Genomic DNA, 22,614 nt, shown 5'->3' on the forward strand with positions numbered 1-22,614 from the left:
GCACAAATGCATAGGAAGGAACAGGAGCTGTTAGTGGCTCTGAAATCGGGAGAAGATGGGGAATGGTCGAGTGTCTGTACAGCTTTGTTTTTCTGTCATATTTGCGTTTGCTAAGTAGTGTCTGGCAAGCTCTGGCCAAGGTCCCGTAATTTTGTGTCCTGGAACCTGAGGCAAAGCTAGTTCTATCCTGCTCGCTCTGAGATGCTTCCATTTTCAGCTGCAAACACAGTAATTTCTTATCACTGCCTCCAGACTGAATTGCTCTTGACTACTAGGGCAACCTGTACCATTTGGCTCTGGTATTGAGTGCTGCTGATGGAGATCTGATTTATACACTCTAATATGGACACACATGCTTGTGAAAGAGACCCGACTAATTACGCTTTCTGTTTATTGCGGTGTAGTGTTTGCCTGGAAAGGGGAGACGGACGAGGAATACTTGTGGTGCATCGAGCAGACCCTCTATTTCAAGGATGGGCAGCCGTTGAACATGATTTTAGATGATGGTGGGGACCTCACCAACCTGGTGCATACCAAACACCCACAACTCCTGAAAGGTAACTATGCCCTGTGTTATGATTAGATGTTGTAAAGGAGAAAAACATTCACATTTGACTCTACACCATCCAGACAATAAGACTGTTTCCATTTCAGTGGGAATCTGTGGCTCCAAGTTGGGCAGGACAGATATGTGCCAATAGGCTCTGATCTAGCCTGTTAAATTGTTTAAAGGTTATTCAGGACTTTAGCCTCTTACTGACACACATTTCTGTTTTCAGCTCTGCTCTGTATTGTCCCCCCTTTCCCTGTGCCCCTATCACTGGGAGTGGGAAATGACATGGGTACCTGTCATAGGAGCTTTCGGTGGTGCTGACCTCTAGCTTGTGACAGAGTGCTCAACTCAGCGGCAGTGTGGTGCCCCCTTCTAGCTGTTCTGGGGATTGGCTTTGCCAGGTCGACGTCCCTTCCCATGGTTGCACACCATCTCTGCATCCTTCTCAGTCCGGCTGCAGCCCCTCTCTTGCTGCTGCTGCCTCTTTGTGACTTGGCCCTCCAGCCAGGTCACAAAGAGGCAGGTCATTATACCTGTTTTCCCCTTCCTGGGTATCAGTCATTCTTCAGCAATCTTGAGCAGTGTTCCCATTCACTGCTTCATTGCACTTCCTCGGTCCTAGGCAGTCTTCCCCCTCTCTGCCCCATGGTGCCATGTCCTCATTGACTGGCAGGGGAGCCTAGGCCCACTCTCTACTCCAGGTTCTTGCTCAGGGACCCTCTAGTTGAGAGCTAAGGTCTGCTCCCTTCTAGACCTTACTGCTTTTCCCTGAGACCTTTCCTTACCATGTAGCACTCCCTGCCCAGATTTGCCAGCCTCTTAGCTCCCTCCTTGGGAGTGACAGTCTTTACAACCTCCAGACACTCCTATCTTCTCCCAGGGAGTGACTGCAGACTTTTCCAGCCCCTTTCTGCTCTGAGCTCCTGGGCTTTATACAGGGCCCCTCTTCTTCCTTCACGGGTGAGATACCTCCTAATAAGCTCCCTCCACACAGCTTATATCACCCTCATTTGCTGCTTAATTGGCTGACTGGGCCCAGCTGGCCGAATTCCACCCTCTCCGAACCAGCATGGGGAGTACCTCTCATCGCATAGCCTGCTGTTCAAGCACCCTCCCCTTCCCCCCTATATCTAGCAGTTGCTGCCTGCAATTGTGGGCTTTTTTTTTCACCTTAATACATTGTTTCTGCTTCCTCTGTTTGGGATCACTGGATGAAGCCGTGACCACCTGCAGCTTTTCTTCAGAGAAAGATGCTGAAATCAGTTTTCTGCAAGATGTAAAGTACAGGGGACAGGCTCTTACCCTATTAATATCAGCAGTCAAAAGGACTGGTGGACTCCATAGTGATCAAGATCATGTAGTAAAGAATCAAACTGACAGAGCAGTTGATTGCGTTAATGCCATAGAAATGATAGATTAACGTGGGTGGTGCTAATGCGGGGGGTAGCTAATGACTCATAACCACCGAAGGAGGCTTATCTGACCAGTGAATTTAGTGCTCATCGAAATGACAGGCTGACAACACTGCACCATGGAAGTAAAATGTCAGTGTCTTCTCTGCAGTTATGCAAACACAGCTACTCTGTACCTGCAACACGCGGTGCTATCTCAATCCAGAGAGCCCCTCCGACAGTTCTGCTGCCGTTCCATCCTCTGCCTCTTAGAAACCTGCCCATTGTGCCAAATGCTCTGGTGCCTTTGGTTTGTGTTCCTTGGGGGCGAAACTGAGACGATTCAATTCATTTCCCTTTGTCATGGTCCTCAGAGGTGAGACTTCTGCAGTAACCCGCTGTACCAGCGCTGCTCCTGGTAGGAGGTCAGTGCTCACTAACCAAAGATTGGTCTCTGTGGAAACTCTAATGGGGTTGGTCTGTGGCCATTGTACTTCCAGGGAGCATTGGACTAAACAGTAGGAGAGCTTTCCTGGAAGATGTACATTGACTCAGCGTTAGGTGCCTTGAACTCACTTCCCAGAACAGAAATCTGCACTTAACCTCTTTACTGCTGTAGGACATTCAGTGGGAGCTGCATGAAATGTCCCCTTCCTCCCCCTCTCCCCCCCAAATCATGAAAACAGAGGCTTGTGATCACAGGGGCTTGTGCTGCTGTTTTGAGGTCTCCAAAAGACAGAGCAAGGCACTGCCTGTACAGGTCATGCATTGGTACTTCTGTGCCATGTCTGACATGAAGGGCAATGCCAGGATTTTTAACGTGATTCATTGCTTCCAGATAAATCATTTCCACATGCAGGGACCCTAAGAAGGAGCAAGACTCATATTGTAGCTCTATGTCCTCCTGCTAGACTTGTCTTCTCAGGGCTGTGGCCGAGGTAGCTCTGATGCATCTGCCCTCAGAGCTTAAGCCACTTGCAAACTGAAGATGTTTAGCAATAAACTTCCCCCACTGGGAGGTCCTTTTACTATGGGATTTCTTGCACCTTCCTCTGAATCATCTGGTGCTGGCTGCCATGAGAGATCCAATACTGGAGTAGATGGGCCAGTAGTATGGTCTGGTCTGGCCGATCCTATGATCGGCTATGTAAGCCCCTTCTTTCCTCGATGTAGATATCTGTGCCAGCCTCCAAGGATGAAAGGAGAGTGTTGGAGGCCAGTCATGACTACTTCACCTGAGGAGCCACAGAAAGATGTGGAGGAGTTGGCTAAAAGAACTGCAGCGGTAGTGCCATGTCTCAGTGCAAACAATGCCGTTCTGACCTGGGGAAGAGAATGAATCAGGCAGAGAACAAAAGTCCAAGTGTAAATAAGTCTGGGTGACTTGGAGAAATGAAAGGGTCAAAAGGGCACCTGGACTTATGGAAGAAGCATGGGTGCAATCTCTTTGTAGGGTACTCTTGCTTTTTGGGGGATAGTTCCCTCCCATTCATCAGCAGAGCACTTCTGCCTCCTGCAGATGGGTCCTGTAGCTCGTGTGTGTTATTGTGAGGGCTGATCTTCTTTTGAGGAAGAGAAGGGATATGATGTGACATGCCCTCTTTGGCGCTGCTATCTGCTAGGACCTACGTCTTGTTCTTCTCCCTGGGAAAGGGGAAGGTGCGAGTGTTTAACCGACCTCTGTTGTCCAAAGTGATGGCCACTGACGTTAAGGGTATCATCAAGTGACTGCTGCTCATAAGGGTAGGCTGGGGTTGGGCAGAACTCTTCCTAGTGCTGCAAGCCTTAAACTGAATTCCAAGAGAGGATTGTCCTCTCCTGGCTTAATTAAAAGCAATCTGAGTACAGAACACACAGTTCAGACCTGATGGCCTGGGGTCACCAGCAGCTGGAGAGGAGACTCTCTCGCTCGTCAATAACAAGTTTTAGCAGGCTTCGTGCTGCAGCATTTGCTGTCAGAGACAAATAGGCATTCCCAGAGAATCTCCCTGCAGGTAATTTGCTTGCACTCATCAATGGTGCAGTTAGAGGTCAACATGGCCTTCAAGCCACTAGCTGAATGTTAATCTAAACAATTCAATCTACCCTTAAAATGGAATGAGTAAAACCCGACAAGTAACGGAACAACATGAGAAGGAATAAACTTCATGAAGCAATTCAAGGAAGGATGGCATTGTGATGCCTCCCTGGAGGGCCGGGTGGCTGTTCTGAAAGGAGAGACATATGCCCTGGTGAAGAAATATACAAAAGGGGAAACAGTCAAGCCCTTCCAACCTTAAGCACTCAGGAAGGTGTTTTTTCAGTTTAAATTGCATTTTTATGACAATGTTGTGAGGGAAGCCTATTATCTCTTCTATGTTTAGTTAGTTGTGTAAGAGCTCAGTTAACCCCTGGAAAGGTGGCAGTAAGTCTTAACCTTAATGCAGGACTTCCGTGTCGTCTAGCTCAGGTGTAAATATGATGCCGTCTGGAGAGGGGGGCAGATCTTTGCTGGGAGAAGGAGCCTACTGAGTAGTGTAACAGAGGTACTTGGTACATTAAGAATTGGATAGGAGGTTACAGATGACTGGGAAACTTGTGAAAGTTAGAAATACCAGCCTTACTAAAAGATGTAACCTGTAAGTCTACTGCAGCTGCTCTTTGGGTCTCAGAATGTACTAGCGGAGATGAAGACAATACATACCTAGGGGCCACATTAATATAGAGAACACAGTGATGGGCACGTTGATTAAAATGTGCAGTAATTAATACACTGGGTCTAAATCATTCTGCAAAGAGGGAAAAGGTCCCACCTGAACTTGAGAGCAAACTCCAACAGCTTTTTGTAGGAAACTGGCCAGAGCTGCAGCATTTAGGGCTGTGCACAGGTTATCCTCTAGCTTCAGTCCTAGCCCTTCCGTACGGCTATGCAGAGCAGTGGTTTTCAAACTTATTTCCTCGTGACCCAGTTGAAGAAAATTATTGATGCCTGTGACCCAACATAATTATATCTTTTGACTGGAGTTTTCATAAAATCATAATATTGCAATACATTCTAGCTTAAACCACTTTACATAACTGACATTAGACACTAGCTGTAGTAAGCCTATGGTAAGGAGTGTGCGAGGTGGCCCAGGGTAGGGCAGGGGGTGGGGTGCAGGGGTGAGGGCTCTAGGGTGGAGCTGGGGATGAGGGGTTCAGGGTGCAGGAGGGGGCTTAGGGTTGGGGGAAGAGGGTTGGGATGTGGGAGTAGGGGCGGGGATGAGGGGTTCAGGATGCAGGAGAGGGCTCAGGGCTGGGGCAGAGGGTTGGAATGTGGGCGGGGGGGGGGAGGGCTCTAACTGGGGGTGCAGGCTATGGGGTGGGACCAGGGATGAGGAGTTTGGGGTGCAGGCAGGCTGCCCCAGGGCTGGGGCCAGAGGACTCCCCCCAGCCTTCTCCCCGCTGGCAGCAGCTAGGTCCAGGGGAGGGGCCTCTCTTTCTCTCACTGCCCGGCAGCAGCAAGCACGCAAGCCCCGGGGCTGAGGGAGAAGCCCGCAGCAGCTCTGCAAACCCTAACTTACTCCCCTCCCCAGTTCCTGCCTACCCCCTATCTCTCTTCTCTCCAGATCCCTGCTGCACAGCCCTTTAGAGCAGATGCGTGGCAATGTTAGAATTTGAATCAGCGAGGTGACCCAGTGCCTGACATTCCATGACCCAGTTCTGGGTTGTGACCCGTACTTTGAAAAACACTGATGTAGAGAGTTTCTGCAGAAGCTCAGCCACTAGGTGGCACCCCATCCATTTTCTCTCCAGGCTGCACCAGATGCTTCAACTCCCTGACACCACAATTAAATCAAAGTGTCCCTGGGAACATGAAAGGATAAGGGTAGCACAGAAAGAAGCCAGGATTCTGATAGCCTTGCTAGTGTGGGAACAGAAATGCTAGGATTAAGGTGTAAGGACCTCATACCTGGCGTTGGTGTAGATATGAAGTGAGATGGTATCTTTCAGACAAGGTGTACATCAGCCAGAAATCCATAGAAAGAGCGGGAGTTATTCATTCCACTTCAGCTGTAGGTGGATCTAGTCTGATGCCAGGGGATCTAACTTGTGCATCATCTCTGAATTTGAACCTGGGAGAGTCCAAGGCCTCTGCATACAACAGTTTAACTTGCGTCATTTTCCAAACTGGTTTAGCGAAATTGGTGCGAACAGCTGTGCAGATGCTCTGATTTTGGTTAGAGCGGTTTATTTTGGTTTCGCTCATTGCAATTCCTGATCTGTTTAAACTTACTAGAAATAAGTCTAGTTTAAACCAAAACAAGTGTCGATGCAGCCCTTTGGCTGATTGAAAAGATTGATGGATTGAAAAGAACACCTGAAGTTAAACTGGTGAAACTTGCTGATATAAATGAGCCATAAAGTGGTATAAATATACTATCTTCCAGTCCCCTCAATGTTTAGTGGATGCTGTTTTAGGTTCTTCCTTGATTTAGACTTGTTTGGACTCCTCAGAGTTTGGTCCTTTCTCCCTGGGGAAAGCATTGGAAACCCATACCTGCATCATAAATTCTTTGTTGCTCACTTCCTTCCATAATTTTCCTGGTCACTCTTGCTTACCAAAATATGTGTTTAAGCAGGAGTTCTCCCTATTTGCATGTTTTCTTTCCATGATCTTCCAGTGAAGTCATGACAGATGAGTCATTGCATTAATGTCTCCAACATCATAAATGTAAGGTTGCATCCCTGGAGGCACTTGTGTGTGAGAACTCTTGTTCCATCATACGTGCAAGTGGGGTCTGAAGCCATTTGGCAAAGTCTTGAACTTTTTTGCGCAAACCTTTGTGTATTTTTGACACTAACCTCCCCCCCCTGCCCTCTGCTCCCCCGCCACCCCCCACAAAAAGATAAAAGTCCCTCTTCAAAGGATCCCTAGGGTATGTCTGCACTACAGGATTAAACTCCGATTTTACAGAAATCGATTTTTGGAAACAGATTGTATAAAGTTGAGTGCATGCGGCCACACTAAGCACATAAATTGGGCAGTGTGCGTCCTTAGTACTGAGGCTAGCGTCAACTTCTGGAGCGTTGCACTGTGGGTAACTATCCCATAGTTATCCCCTAGTTCCCGCAGTCTCCCCCGCCCATTGGAATTCTGGGTTGAGATCCCAATGCCTGATGGGGCAAAAAACATTGTTGCAAGTGGTTCTGGGTACGTGTCGTCAGGCCCCCTCCCTCTTCCTTCCTCCCTCCCCTCTGTGAAAGCAACAGCAGACATCCATTTCACTAGGATGATCACTTTAGTCCTCCCCCCACCACAAGGCTGGTATCAGGGAAGATCCCTGCTAGCCAAATGCAAACAGCTCAGTACCAATGGCCCCCCCTCAGCTTGGCTAATTGCAGAGAAGGATTTCTTTTCAGCTACAGGCCAACAGCCCTGTAGGAATGGCCACCACTGTCCCCTTAATTAAATTCCCGTATTTCAACCAGGTTACCATGAACGATATCACTCTCCTGAGGATAACACAGCGAGATAAAGAACGGCTGTTGGTTGAATGCCAGCAAACACTGGGACCATACGCTGCCATGCTTTGTCATGCAATGATACCAGATTACTTGCTACTAGCATGGCATGGTAAAGTGTCCTACCATGGAGGACGGAATAAGGCTGCCCTGCCCAGAAACCTTCTGCTAAGGCTTTTGGAGTACCTCCAAGAGAGCTTCGTGGAGATGTCCCTGTAGGATTTCCGCTCCATCCCCAGACATCCCTAAGTCCTCAGGGCAAATTAATCATTAAAAAACATTTGCTTTTAAACCATGTGTAATATTTACAAAGTTACACTCACCAGAGGTCCCTTCCATGACTTCATGGTCTGAGATAGTGGCTTGGGAGGGTTGGGAGCTACTTCAGTCAGGCTGAGAAAAAGATCCTGGCTCTTGGGGAGAACGATGTGCCAAGCTCGTCGTCGTCGTCCTCCTCATCTTCCCTGTCTGCAAAATCTTCAGGAATGGCTGAGATTACTCCCTCGTCGGAATCCACGGTCAGGGTGGGGTAGTGGTGGCAGTCCCCCCTAGAATTGCATGCAGCTCAACGTAGAAACGGCATGTCTGCGGCTCTACACCGAACCGTCTGTTGGCTTCTTTTGTTTTCTGGTATGCTTGCCTGAGCTCCTTAACTTTCACACGGCACTGTAGTGAGTCCCTATTGTGTCCTCTCTCCATCATGCCCTTGGAGACTTTTTCAAATGTTTTGGCATTCAGTTTTTTGGAACGTAGTTCTGCTAGCACGAAATCCTCTCCCCATACAGTGATCAGATCCAGTACCTCCCTTACAGTCCATGCTGGAGCTCATTTTCGATTCTTGGACGGCATGGTTACATGTGCTGATGAGCTCTACATGGTCACTGTGCTGATCAGCTCTCCAGGCTGGGCAAACAGGAAGTGAAATTCAAAAGTTCCTGGGGCTTTTCCTGTCTACCTGGCCAGTGCATCCGAGTTCAGGTTGCTGTCCAAAGTGGTTACGATGGTGCACTGTGGGATAGGTCCTGGAGGCCAATGTTGTTGAATTACTTCCACGTAACCCTAATTCAAACCAGCAATGTCAATTTCAGCGCTACTCCCCTCGTTGGGGAGGAGTACAGAAATTGATTTTAAGAGCCCTTTATGTCGAAGAAAATGGCTTCGTTGTGTGGACGGGTGCAGGGTTAATTCGATTTAGTGCTGCTAAATTCAACTTAAACTTGTAGTGTAGGCCAGGCCCTAGAGGGCAGCATTGCACTTCCCATTGCGGTGTCTGCTGAGCTGTGGCTCAGACTAGGTTCAGGTAGGGCTGCTTCCAGTCTTGATTTATATGAATCCCTTGTGATTGCAGTGAGGGGGAAATCTGCAATGCATTTTGATTTTATGCAATTTCACTTCCGTTTGAGGCAGAAACGAGTTCTGTGAAAAATTTGATTTGTGGGCAGAATTTTCCACTTCATAGGTACATGCCTATTAAGCTACTGGCTTTCCTTCTTTTGACGATGGGGAGTACTCCAGGGAATATCTGACCTCACAGTTTTAACAGGTGTTCCACAGATGTTGGAGCGAGGAGAAGACCTATTGCTGCTGGTCTAAACTACAGTGCCAGCAATTGGGCTATGTATCATTGACTTCATCCCCCCTTAAAGAGAACTACATGGAGATCTTGCATATAAACACGGGGTTCTTCTACATGAAGGATGCCCCATTTAAGTCAATTCTGTTGGGAATGCTCTAGGATTCTTCACTTCCTTTTCCTGCTACATCTCTGCTCTCTCCTCCCCTCTCCACCTGGCTCGGATTCAGCTGGTCTTGTGCGGCTGGCCCCTCTTTCATTGGAGCATCTCTGAGTGGCAAAGGAAGATACTCTTGTACGGATCTGCACAATCTACTGAGAGCAAATGCTCATTGTGGCACCGCCAGAGAGTGGACTTGAGGGCACAGTTGTTGTTTTCAGCCTGAGTGAAGAAACAATCAGGCTTAAGGATCCTAGCAGAGCCCAGTGGGCTTGGGCAGGGCCATGCCTCCCCAAACAGCCTAGCATGGCCCCACCCATGCTCCTCCAGGCCCATCCCTGCCTGCTGCTCCCTTCTGTGTTCGAGAGGCTGCGGCCAGCAGGCTGGGAGCCGTGATGTGCAAGACCACACTAGGGCTGGGGGCGCTCTAGCTGTGCCATCCACCTGCCCAGCGCTGGGGTTGGGAGTGCTCTGGCTGCGCTGCCTGTGGGGCCAGCAGCTGCAGGGGAGAGCGGAGTGCTCTGGGCTGCGACAGGGGAACAGAAGGGGCAGGGCTTCGGGCAGAGAGGGAGGGGCCGAGGGCTGGCTAGCCTCCACAACAGCATATTCACCACTGCCCATGCCAGTGGGCTATCTGAGCTCCTTCACAGGTGAGCCATGCCCTGAAAGCCCAAGAGGGCTTAGCCTGAGCACCCCAGCAAAGCCCATGAATGTATTTGGACCCCCATGAGGGGGAGCCCAGAGAACATATGCGGCCGTATTGTGACTGTCTCCACAATGGACTGTGAATGGAGTTCCCTGTTGGCGGAGCTGGGAAGAGTACCACTTCCTCTCCCCACCCCCCCTCCCAGTCTGACCGCTGGCTACACTTCCCTTCCAGGAGTCTGTGCTGCTCTGTAAATCTGCCATTGCTGGTCCCTGGGCCTCAGGATAAGCAGTGGTCAAAGCACAGTTTCTTTCATGGGTCAGCGGCAATCATATTGACTGTCTACGGTTCCATGCTCTGCTCTCCATGATGTATTCATTTAGATGGAATTCTTTTCCCAGGCACTAGTGGCTTGTCAATCTCACTTCACAGAATTCCTTTTCCCCAGGGTTTTAGAACATCGCAATTAAAAAAAAAAAATAATAATAATAAATTCCCACGGTCTTGAAATTAGCTTGAAATTTCAAATTAAAATCTAAGCCTTGTGGGTAAAACTTCCAAAAGTGCCTCTCTCTTAAGAGCCCAAGTCTCATTGACTTTCAATGAAACTTAAGCTCCTAAGTGACTTGAGTGCGTTTGGAAATGTTCCACTTTGTGGCTCATAGAGCCTGCTGGTGTTGATCTTTAAACTGGTCTTGTGCCTTTGGGTATGATTCCAAAGGATCTGATGTTTAGTGAGGTAGCTCAAGTCTGTAGGGAAAGAAAAGGCCACTATGGTTCTGACACATATGAACTCAGTTATTTCTATTGAGGAAACATGAGTAATGACCTATTCATTGATTTGAATTGTGTTAAGGATGAGTTGGAATATTTAGCATTTGCATAGCACTTTATCCCTTTAAATCACCTTCCAAGACCTTGAGCCAGTCCTTAGAAACACCACTATGGGGCATGTCTTCCTCTTTGCACAAGTGAAAACTGAGGTTAGGTGCCTAGAGCACGGCCACTAAATTGGTGGCAAAACAAGTTAGAACCTGGGTATTCCTGAGCAGGGGCCTGGGAATCAGTCCAGTTGAGCAGAGTTTTGAAACTTTGGGCCATGAGGAGGGTATCAGAGAGGCACAAGGACCTGACTGGTGCTGGGTAGATTCCCGTTCTAAAAAACCCCAAAATAAAACAATAAACCCCTGACCTGCCGAGTCACGGTGCTTCTTTGGTTTGGACTGGCTACCCCTCTATCATCATGATGGTGGTGTAGCCAGGCCAAGCCTGATCGGTGCTGCGCCCCTGTATGCCTGGAGTGGGGAGCCGAGCCCAGCCCAGCCCCTGGGATGCAGGGGCTGTTGTCTGGGAGTGAGTGTGGAGTGGGCTCATTCTCCAGCTCCCACTACCTACCAGGACCTCTCCTCACTAGGCCTGGGTGGGCTTGCTATTAGCCTCCCACCCCCAGAAGGACCTTGTGACACTTACTTGAAGGGGGGATGCACGTAGGACAAGAATTTCTAAGTGGGGTAGAAGAGACAACAAAAACCTCAAAGACCATACCATCTCTATCAGAAAGCTGCCTGGGCAAGGAGTGTTGCTGGCTCACTTCTCATGCCTTTGTGGATACACCAGAGTGCATGTGAGACTGTCCCTCCTGCCAGCCAGCCACTGGTTTGTTTAATTGCTTAAGAAGGGCTAGGTTATTTTCCTATAGAATTGAGATGTTCTTTGGACTGCCCTTGCCAGCATGACCCTCTTGCCAATGCCTGAGCATGGTTCCACAGCAGGCGAACATGTGTGTGCTGCCCTGGAGAACAATTTGATTTAAACAAATTTAATCCCAGTGAGTTAAGTGAATCCAGATTTCTGTCCCAGAGTGAACTTCAGCTAGGAAAACAGGTCCCATCCTTCAGCCTTTCAAAATAACTCTGTCTGACTCCAGGATTCATTCCCTCAAGAATCCTGTTCTTTAAAGCCATTTCTGTGAATGCTCCATGTGAATGTTCTCGTGGCTGGTGAGCTTGTGAGAGTAGCATCTCTGCATGGCTACTGGAGCTTCAGAGAGCACCAGTCTGAAATCTGCCTAGTTTTGCTCTAGTTAGCATAGGTCACTGCACGGAGGGCTACAACCTGGCAATACAAGGCCCATCCTGATGGAATCATATCATCTTACTGCTGTATTTCTCTGTTGCGGGTCACCTGGGGAATCCATCTTTTGGGGATGTGAGGTGCCAGTTGCCCCATAGACTTTAGTTTTTGGTCCCCTCCCATATGGACAACTTAAAGGAGCAAAATAAAGCTGTTCCTTATTATCCCTAGTTAAGGCTACAATTTAGTCATGAGTGTTTTTAGGGTATAAGTCATGGAAAGGTCATGGGCAATAAACAAAAATTCACGAGCCTGTGACCTGTCCATGACTTATATATAAATTCCTCTCACTAAATCTTAAGGGGGCCACTGCTGGGGGTGGGGGACAGCCGGAGCGGCTGCTGCTGGGAGGAGTGGGAAGGGAGGGCCAGCCGCCGGGGGTCACCTGAGGAAGTGACTGCACTGGCCGCCCAGGGACAGCTGCTGGCAGCGGCTGCACTGGCCGCCCAGGGACAGCTGCTGGCAGTGGCTGCACTGGCCGCCCAGGGACAGCTGCTGGCAGCGGCTGCACTGGCCGCACAGGGACAGCTGCTGGCAGCGGCTGCACTGGATGCCTGGGAACCGCTGCTCAGACAGTCCAAGGGGCTAGCTGCCCAGGGCCTCTCGAACAGTGGCCAGAGCGCCTGGCCCTGGGGTCACTCTAGCAGCAGCCGGAGCAGCTGGCCCTGGGGTCACTCCAGTAGCGGCTGGAGCGGCTGGCTGCGAGGCCGCTGTGGCTGGCCCCAGGCCACCCGAGCATCTGACCTGGAGCCAGCTGCTTGGGCAGCCCTGAGGTCAGCCACACTGACCTCTGCAGAAATCACAGAGATTGCAGAAAGTCACAGAATCTGTGTTTGTCATGCAGGTGGCAGCAGTCACGGAGGGGGCCACCTGAGGAAGTGACTGCACTGGCCGCCCAAGGACCTGCCCATAGTACATTTCCATCACTTGGGCCTGCTGACAGCGCCACTCATGTCCTGAATCAGATTATTGGCCACTCAGTCATTGGGTGCTAGTCTGGGACTCCAGAGACCTGGGTTCAGTTCCCTTTTCTGGCCCACACTTGTTGTGTGACCCCAGCCAAATCACTTAGGCTTTGTCTGCACTGGCAAGTGGAAGACGCAAGTTCTGTCGTTCTGAGATGTTAAAAAGAAAAATAACACCGCTACCCCCAAAAGACAGAATTTTTGCCAACGACAAGTGCCGGTGTGACCAGCGCTTTGTTGGCAGGAGCCAATGCTTCTCGTTGCAGGTGGAAATGTTTTGTTGGCAGGGGAGCTCTCCCCTGCCTACAGACAGCAGCTACACTGCGCCTTGTAGTGGCACAGCCATGTCGCTGAAAGCTGCGAAGTGTATACGTAGCCTTAATCTTACTGATGCTCAGTTCCCAAGCTGTCAACTGGGGGTCAGAGAACTTCCCTCCCTCACGTGGGTGTTGTGAGGATAAATACATAAAGCCTGTGGGGTGCTCAGATACCATGGTGATGGTGTAGAATTACCTTCAGTACATAGTGCCTGTCTCTGTTACACCGCTGATCTGCCCCAACTCCACTGCAGGAAGATAAGGCTCCAGAGGCACGGAGGTAATTGTGTTTGGAGAGATGGTAGGGGCAACTCTAAAGAGGGAGGTGTCATGAGCAACTTTCTTAGTGCAGGCTATCGATTATTCCAGGTCCTTAGGAGCTCACCTGGGATACTTACAGCCAGGTTAACGTAGATCTGGCCAAAAAAGGAAAGAATATTTTGCAAAGAAACTTCTTTAAAGAAACAAAGTTTTCACTTGAAATGTTTTTTGCAAAACTGTTTTTATGACACCTCATAAATGAAACTTTGCAAAAAGGTTTCAAAATGTTTTTTAAATAGCTATATGCAAGGTGGTGTGGTTGGTTTGTTTCTTTTCTCGTAAACTTGCATGTTGGCTGGAAAAAAGTTTCAATAGGAAAATTTCCGCCAGCTTCTCGTTAACTCGCTCCTCCTTATACTTCATGTATGTGTTAGTCCTTTTTCACAAGGTAGGGCTGTCCAATATGTGAAATCATTTTCTTTTTCCCTAAAACTCCCGCCTGCCGTTTTAGCTGGGTATGGTACTCTTCTTCACTTTCTGTCTTAAAGGGTGCAGTGTTACTGTGATAAGTTAAACAGCTGCCATGTTCCAACCCCAGAGGCAGTTTCATTTCAGTGGTGGGTAAAGGGATTTGTGCACGTAGGGTTCGTAAAGTACTGTAGGATGAATTGTATGAAATGTACAATATTGACAATGGGGAGCCTGGTCTGGTAGCTAAAGCACAGGACTGGAAGGCTGGAGAATTTTGTGTTCTACTCTTAGCTCTGCCACAAACTCTCTCTGACGCCTTGGGTAAGTCATGCAATTGCTGCGTGCCTCAGTTTTCATATCTGTAAACTGGGGATAATGCCTCACAGGGGGATTGAGACTGAAGTCATTAATGATGCTGTAGCTGCTTGAGATCTCTGGCTGGCATCTGCAAAGTTATTTTCAGGGCATTTGGGGAGCTGTAACTTTCTCAAGCTATTTTCTTGGTAACTTCTTTATGTGCTAAAAGCGCTGCTGCCCCCTGAAGACAGTACTGAAGCTGTTTACATTGGGAGAGGATCAAGTAAACAGGGGGATGTAAACCTGGAGCTTAAAGGCCCCAAACAGACCCATAGGAGAGGAGTTCTTGTCTCTTTCCCCTCCCCACTGGCAGAATTCCTCCAGAGGCCACTCTGGGCCCCGTCACAGTATCTGGACATTTCAGTTTGCAACATGGCTCTTCTGGTCTCGCCTGCAGGAATTAAAGGCATCTCGGAGGAGACAACTACCGGTGTTCACAACCTGTATAAGATGAAAGCTAATGGGAGCCTGAAAGTGCCAGCTATCAACGTCAATGATTCTGTCACCAAGGTAACGCAGCCAGCACTCTGCCACTCTCCCTCTCCCCCCCTTCCTATTGAGACGCAATCTGCTAGTGCCACAGCAGTCTGCTGCTCTGCACCGCATCTGGGCGCGTGCATGCGTGCTATGCTAGACCACTCGCAGACTGGTGCTGATTGTTCTCAGGCCTGGTGGCTAACCAATTTTGACATGGGGTGGGTGGGCTGAGGCTGTGGAAGGGACCTGGGACATGTGTGAGTTAGTGCAGTGTGGCATCTTAATGGACCTTTCTGTGTTTTTTGCAACTTCAAAAAAAATTGTGCAGAATAAAGCACCAGTGCCTTGCCGGTGTCCAAGAATTTGCGTTCCTCCATATTTATTTGTATTACAGCCGCACGCAAAGTTGTCAGTGGAGTTCAGGGCTCCGTTATGCTAGTCCCTGTGCCAGCACACAGTGAGAGACCATCCTTGCCCTAAAGAGCTTACAGTCTAAACCAGTGGTTCTCAGCCTGTGGGCTGCTTGTAGCCCAATCAGCACACAGCTGCGGCCTATGTGACATCCTTAGGCCTGTACAGGTAGTGTGTGTATATATTGTGGATGCGGCCCACATAACACAGAGAGCTGCATGTGTGGCCCAGAGTAGTAAACAGGTTGAGAACCACTGATCTAAACAGATAGGACAGATAAAGGGTGGGAGGGAAAACAGACATGGAAGTCAAGAGACTTGCCTAAGGTGGCACTGTAGGTCAGCGGAGGAGCTGCGGATAAAACCCAGGTCTTCCGACTCCCAGTCCAGTGCCAGCTCCACTAGATCACCTTGCTGTCTCTCTGCTGCCTACTGCCATGGACCTCCCAAAGGAGAGTCACTTGCCCAAGCTCAGGGTCGGGCAAGGGAGTTGAGCTGTCCTGCCATTTCTGGAAGTGACGTTGAGTTGCGGGGTGAGTGCATGTTGCTTCATTTCTTGCTGTATTGTGGTGACTCTAGAGGGAGGAGGGGAACTTGAGGCCAGTTTTTCAAAGGTATTTAAATACTTAAAGATGCAGGTAGGCGCTTTTGAAAACTCTAGATGCCTAGGTGCTGAACTCCCACTGAAATCAGGAGTGAGGTGCATTAGGCACCTGAACACTTTGAAAATCTTGCCCTTACTGGTTTTCTGTCCCAGTGTGTGTGTTTGCAAGGCAGAGAGTCTTTGACTTGTAGCTTGTCCATGAGAAATGGCACTGCCAAGTGCCACTCTGTATGTCAGCACCGCTCTACCCGTTGGCTGTGTCGCTGGGTCCCCATCTGTGCCTCTGCCCTTGGGAGGGGAGAAGCTTCTCGTTGGGCTCAGGAGAGTTTGAAAAATAGAGTTTTGTACTAGCCACATAGATATGGTTTCCCTAGGGAGTTTCTTCTCCCACTGTCCTGACTGAATTGCTGCCATCTAGGTGGCTGAACTGGGACCTTAACTTGCTGTCTTATGGGGCATTAAGTCCCTCTTCCCTTAACTATTACTTGGCCCACTTTCTCTCCACTGTCCCAACTGAAGAACAGCCTCCATCATCCTGGTGACCACAAAAGACTGGCTGGAGCAACTGCAGCCCCAGTGGTTAAATGATCTAATTTTAATCATTAACCAGTTAACTTTTTTAAACAATATTGTAGGGGACCCCGGAAGATATTGTTACGGTCTAGCTAGGGCCTGCGCTTTCTCAAGGAGAGGTTATTAGCGGACAGAAGTTGCTAGCAGCTGCTGCTTCTAACCGGTTAGAACTGCCCTGTGTGGGAAGCCCCGGTGTTTTGGGGAACTGCAGAAAGTCCCTGGCCCGAGGCCAGGGGAGGCGGCCACTGCTGTTGGAAAGTCCCCCATTGCATATGTAGAGGCTGCTTTGCATGATATTAGCATGATGCTATAATTGCTATGGGCTGGAGCTTGCGCGTTGAACTTCGCACCTGACCGAGCTGTTCGGACGTTGGACTCCCCAAGCCAGTGGCAGCAACGCGTGGAGTCCCTGTTGCGGGTGTGTCACTTAACCTTCATTAAAGCCAATTAACTCACCTGTGTGTGTGGGCCTCGTCCTTGCAGAGCATCCAGGCACGTAACAAATATTTACATCCCTAGCTGGGTGTGAGACGCTACTAGAGGGAGACAAAGATCCACAGTCTGCCAGAGTGGGTTAGTCTGTCATCTGAATTGCTCAATTCTACGCCATTTGTTCACAGCTATTAACTGTAACATTCTGAGCAGGAAGATCTTGCTGCAGTAAGTTACAGACAATTCTTAACTTTTACTTAGTTGTATTTTTGTCTTCAATAAGACTCAGACTTGGCGTTTGCCTTTCAGGACAATGTTCCTCTGATATAGTGAATAGTATCTGCCATATCTAAGGCTGCAAGATAGTTTCCATCCTAAAACGCGGTGCTTCTTCAGATTTATCTCTTGATTTTATTCCGCTAACAGCCACCTGTTCTGTGCTCCCAAACGCACAATGTCATGTCTGTTCCCTGTGGTTTATAATGCCTATACATTAAATTGTGAGATCATAGTTCATATGTTGATGGTAAGTTGAGCTCTAAGGTGACAAGGCACAATAATAGTGTAGTATTTGGTGTGTGATCCCCCGCATGATGTGCACACACAAAGGGGCCAAGCTAGAGGTGTGTATTCAATTGTAAAAGCTGCATCTCCTCTTTTGGGTTCTTCTAGCCATTCAACCTGGTCACTGCATTCTCGTTCCCTGCTGGTGTTATTGAGGGCAGGCTTGGAGACTGGAGTTTGCTTGTTCTCATTGGCTCTGTCTTCTCGTCTGTGATTTCGTTATTCATATCCTATAAAGCAAAACAAAACTTCAGCAGCCAGTGTCTTTCCTGGGCATCCTGTAATATCTCAGATTGAGATCTATAGATTTTTTTAGGGCCCAGATTAAGTTTCACATCTTCCCTGCCAAAACAGAGCCAGAGGGTGGGGAGTAAAAGGTAAAGAGCATAAAGAGGGAAAGACATTTCAATGAGAAATTCCCCCTAGGCTCAGGAGGATAAAAACATAGAATGCCCATTATGTTTGGCATCTGTTTCTAAGTGGAGTTTTGAATTAAGAGTTGGGCTGCTCACAGCCAAGATACCTGTGTCACTGATTTGTAAGGCAAGAGCGAGAAATGAAATCCAGGGTTCGCTGCTTTGAATGCGTGGTACCTTGGAGCAGTTTTACTCTGATTATCCTTGGCTGAGTATCCACTGAGGTGACTATGTGGCACGTCAGCTCATTGCAGATGGTTGGGGAGCTGTGAGTGGAATGTATCTTGTGAGCTTTGGGACCTGGTGGCTTGGAATCCTGGAGTTATGCATGCAGGCAGTTGGCTGTTTGTCACTTCTAGAGCGTGCGTGTGCATTCCCTAAAGATGTTGCTGCAAAGATAGCAGAGTTATAAATATCTGCATGCATGCTGACCATAGGTGCTGGAACTACATGGGGGTGCTGCAGCACCCCCTGGCTTGAAGTATTTTCCATTATAATACAGGCTTTACAGTTTGGTTCAATGGCTCTCGGCACCCTCACTATAAAAATTGTTCCAGCACCCGTGATGCTAACTATCTTGTTACAGCTGCCTGTTCAGTATCCGGCCGTGACACTTGGAACAGTCTGTAGGCTTCTGTAGCAAACGTTTAACATGGAATCTGAGCGAACAGCAGCTCCCTGCTGTGTACGTATGAGACATGCCTCCTGCTATCCTTGCCCCTGTATGTGACAGGCTCCCATGCTTTATTCTATTGTTGGTCACTTTTAGTAATCCCATGGAGGCTGTTTTCAGGTGCCCAAGAACTAACCAACAGGTGCAATACACACATGAAATGCCTCTTATTAGAGTACTCCTGGATGAGGAGGTTTCTGACAGCAGATGTCTGCTATAGCTATCTGGGCCAGGTTCAAAAGCCAGTGAAAGGAATGCAACTAAACCTATATTCAGTTAGACCTATCTTGCACTGATGTGGTTAAAGGTATTTAGATAACTGTCAGCCTCATGATATTTAATAAGTTCATCTAGGTTCTCTTTAAATAGGAAGCACGAGTATCTCCTAGCGTTTGCTTCAGCTCTTCTGAAATGGCTGCTTTCCTCACCAGAGTAAATTCGATAACCTTTACGGTTGCCGAGAGTCCCTTATCGATGGCATTAAACGTGCCACGGATGTCATGATCGCTGGGAAAGTGGCCGTCGTGGCAGGCTACGGTGATGTCGGCAAAGGTTGTGCTCAAGCCTTGAGAAACTTTGGAGCCAGAGTCATCATCACGGAAATTGATCCAATCAATGCACTGCAGGCAGCCATGGAAGGTGAGCAGCTGTGGATTGTTGGGGTGAGGGATTCAGAACTTGGTATATCCATTGGTGGGTTGTGTAGTCTCTTGTAGAGTACTAAGTGATGTTAGTCACTAGGAAGATGAATAGCCCTAGTCCTCTGATAGGGCCAACTCCTGCAATCTGATGATGCCCATTGTGGACTGTTCCCTTCTAACTGTAGGGAGAGGAGTCATTAATGGCTTAAACTACATACTCCTGTTGGAAAGCTTGATGTTATCCTCTCCAAATAGCTACCTGGATTTGAGGTTGCACCATAGTTGAAACATTTGGGGTAGGCCCTCTCTGCTTCGTAGTGCTGTAGCCCACTTCCTGAACAGGCTCCTACTGTTCAGACAGCTCTAACCTCCATCTGGGTTAAGACTTCAATGGACTTTCTCCGCTTGAGAATATGAAGCATCCATCTCCGTTATGCTCTAGGTTGCTTAAGGAATGTGAAGCCCTTTGTGAAGCCCTGCTTGATAGCGTGACAAGGAAGCAAATCAGACTCAATGATCCCAGGCTGTTACTCGTGCAGTTACCCTACTTCTGTGCATGCGTCCATGCACGTGCAGGGCTTTGTGCTCTCACGAACATGGAGCCTGCAAATATTGCAAGTGCCTCTTCCTTTGAGAATGTGGCCCAGTGAGGCATTATGTCAATAATTGCATCGCACAGACACTCGGGATGAAAGAGTAACAGGTGGGAGTTCCTGTTTAGTATCAGAACTGGGCCTCTTACCTTCATTTACCAGCGTTGGCTGGGAGAGGAGGCTCTTGCCAGGACAGAGAACGACAATTTTCTTTTGACCTTCAGGTTATGAGGTTACGACCATGGAAGAGGCTTGCAAAGAAGGGAACATCTTTGTCACCACCACTGGATGCACTGACATCGTGCAGGGCAGGTACTGTCCATCCCCTGGCTGAGTGCAAACTGACCAGTGTTCAGATATTGCATGACTCTGCTTGGCAGCACAGTGGGGGTTCGTGCACTGGCTCTTCAGCTCTGTGGGGCTGGGTTTTGTTCGTAGGTGGTCAGGATTTTGGTCTCCAGTGGAGATTTTTGTACATCCCAATCATGGTTTCTTAGGGGGTGCAAGGTGGGAAGGGGTGAGCCATAGGGAACACTGGAATGGAATATCAGGGAGTGCTAGGGGTTGGTGGTGAGGGACACTAGCAGAGATTGTGGGGAAGGGTGTGGGGGAATCCAGGACCAGAGTAACAGGAGGGGTGTGCAAGTCAGGACTGAGGCACACAGGCAGAGCTGGGGAAGGAAGCTGGGCCAGAACCTCTGGCTTAAGTTTGACTGTCGCTGCTAAACTTGCCCCCAATGTTAGGAGAGACATAACTGATTCTGTCGAAGGTGTTGCTCTAGTGATGGCTCAGGGGAACTTCCTGCCTGTCGCAGGATCTTGCCGTGGCTCTCAGGAGAGAGATTCCGTCTGAGCTAATGAAACAAGCTCATCGCCCCTGTCATGCCGGACACATACTCTGGTGGCCCCTCCCCTCACGTACCAGCTTGCAGTCCCTCCATCTGGAGCAGTCCCACTGCCCTCTTGCTGCGTTTGTGCTTGTGAATATTGACATCATAAGGTAAAATTGACAAGGGGAGGTTGATAAGGTGTTGAGGTGACTCCCCCACCCAGGCCTCTTACAAGGTTCCACTCTTGGGCTGATGGCATCCTCTGGAGACCCATGTTCTGAGGATTCACCTTGCATTCCCCCTTTCTCCCTGTGTGACGCTGCGCTGTCAGTCAGCACGCGTGAAGTGGAACATCACCCTCTGATGCCTGCTCCGTGACAGAGCCTGGTTTCTCGTTGCAGACACTTCGAGCAGATGAAGGACGATTCCATCGTATGTAACATTGGCCACTTTGATGTGGAAGTTGATGCGAAGTGGCTAAACGATAACGCGGTGGAGACAGTGAATGTTAAGCCCCAGGTGAGTCGTCCCTCAGCAGGACCTAGCGTGAGGGAGAGGCAGCTAATCAGAATCAATATCCCATGCATAGGAGGGCTGATTCCCCCTCAGAGCAGAAAGAAAACCCAATGGTAGGCAAGGTGCACTTGGACATTTAGAGGAGAGAAGTTGTCATGTATCCAATCTATTTTCAGATGGAGAAAAGCAGTTTAAAAGGCAGAAAATCCAGAGTGAAGCTCCTTCATGGAAAGTTTTGCTTAGGAGAGCTTGGCTAGGTCTCTGAGGAAAGGAGGTCTCACAGCCAGAGCTGAAGACTCATGAATAGAGCCCAGTAGCAATATGACAGTAACTGTTGCAGGCTCTACCCTGTTGTTGCTGCAGTTTGCCAAGGCTGTGGCCTGGATCCTATGCCAGGTGCAATAGGAGCCTGCAGGCCAGTAACTGCTTGGGTGACCATTCTTGCTGCAGTGCCATTGGAGCGTAGAGTGGCCACTAGGAGAGGGTGGTGAAGAATGTGATAAATCTGTGTTTTCAATTAGCTAACTTGAAATGCTTTAGGGCGAGATCTTTACAAATGCTCAGCTCCTCTGAAAACATTGCTTTTAGCGCCTGAGATAAATCACTTTGCCTCTTTACCAGATTCCTCTGAAATGCTGTCTCTATTAAAGCCAGAGGAATGTACAGCCATGGGGCTACATCTGTCTTTGTACTTATCAGTTTCCTGTAGCTTCTGCCTGGCACCAGGATGGCAAGTGCCAGAAGAGATCCTTTTCTCTGCACTACAGCAGTTTGTAAACGGTTCTCTTCTGTTGGCCACTCCGCATGAGTCACCCCCATATTTCACTCCAGGAAGGGCTCTGCTCACCAGAGATGACCCACGAATTGCACCTGGAGAACTACCGTCCCAGAGGGAACATTGCAGCTATGCACTAGAGCAGAGTTTCTCAAACATCATTGCACCATGACCCCCTTCCGGCAACAAAAATTACAAGACTCCAGGAAGGGGGACCGAAGCCTGAGCCCCTCTTCTCCCCACCTGTCTCTCCCGTTTGGGTGGGGTGCCAAAGCTTGAGGGCTTCAGCCCTGGGTGGTGTGGCTTGGACTTTGGCTTCAGCCCCAAGCCCCAGCATATGTAGTGACAGCCCAGGTGACCTCATTAAAATGGGGTTGTGACCCAGTTTGGGGTCCTGACCCACAGTTTGAGAATCGCTGCATTAGAGAACTGTCTTGCTAATTCCACCCAGCCTAACTGGAGTAGGAAGGTAGATTTATAGCCAGTCTGTTTAGGGCTTCCGTTTGAGGGAGTTACATTTACTTTACACACAAACCATGCTGAAAATAAATGACACAAAAGCATTGAAGTGGGAATATCTCTAGTATTTTAAACACAGCCAGAGAATGCCCTAGCTACATGACTATTTTCCAGTAAGGTTTTTAGTGCGACCTGTGGAATTCTTTGTATAAAAAGGGAGAGACCGTGTTAGTTTAAATTTGGTGCAAAGTTTATATTTTGTACAAACAAGCTTTTTAAAAATCTCAATAGAAATATTTCTTCAAATTTTAAAAATCCCCCAGAGAACAGTTGTGTTTAA

General features: G+C 48.7%; 1 protein-coding gene across 1 annotated transcript in view; it reads left to right on the forward strand.

Annotated features, from left to right (window-relative positions):
• AHCY (adenosylhomocysteinase) overlaps positions 1–22,614 on the forward strand; it is a 50,380-nt gene that overhangs the window by 12,239 nt on the left and 15,527 nt on the right. Inside the window, exons 4-8 of the mRNA XM_030533185.1 lie at positions 405–557; positions 14,709–14,821; positions 18,892–19,099; positions 19,919–20,006; positions 20,926–21,043. Coding sequence (XP_030389045.1) covers positions 405–557; positions 14,709–14,821; positions 18,892–19,099; positions 19,919–20,006; positions 20,926–21,043 — 680 coding nt within the window. The remainder of the gene's footprint in view (positions 1–404; positions 558–14,708; positions 14,822–18,891; positions 19,100–19,918; positions 20,007–20,925; positions 21,044–22,614) is intronic.

Source organism: Gopherus evgoodei, chromosome 14 (assembly GCF_007399415.2).
Source record: "Gopherus evgoodei ecotype Sinaloan lineage chromosome 14, rGopEvg1_v1.p, whole genome shotgun sequence".
Lineage (NCBI taxonomy): Eukaryota > Metazoa > Chordata > Testudines > Testudinidae > Gopherus > Gopherus evgoodei.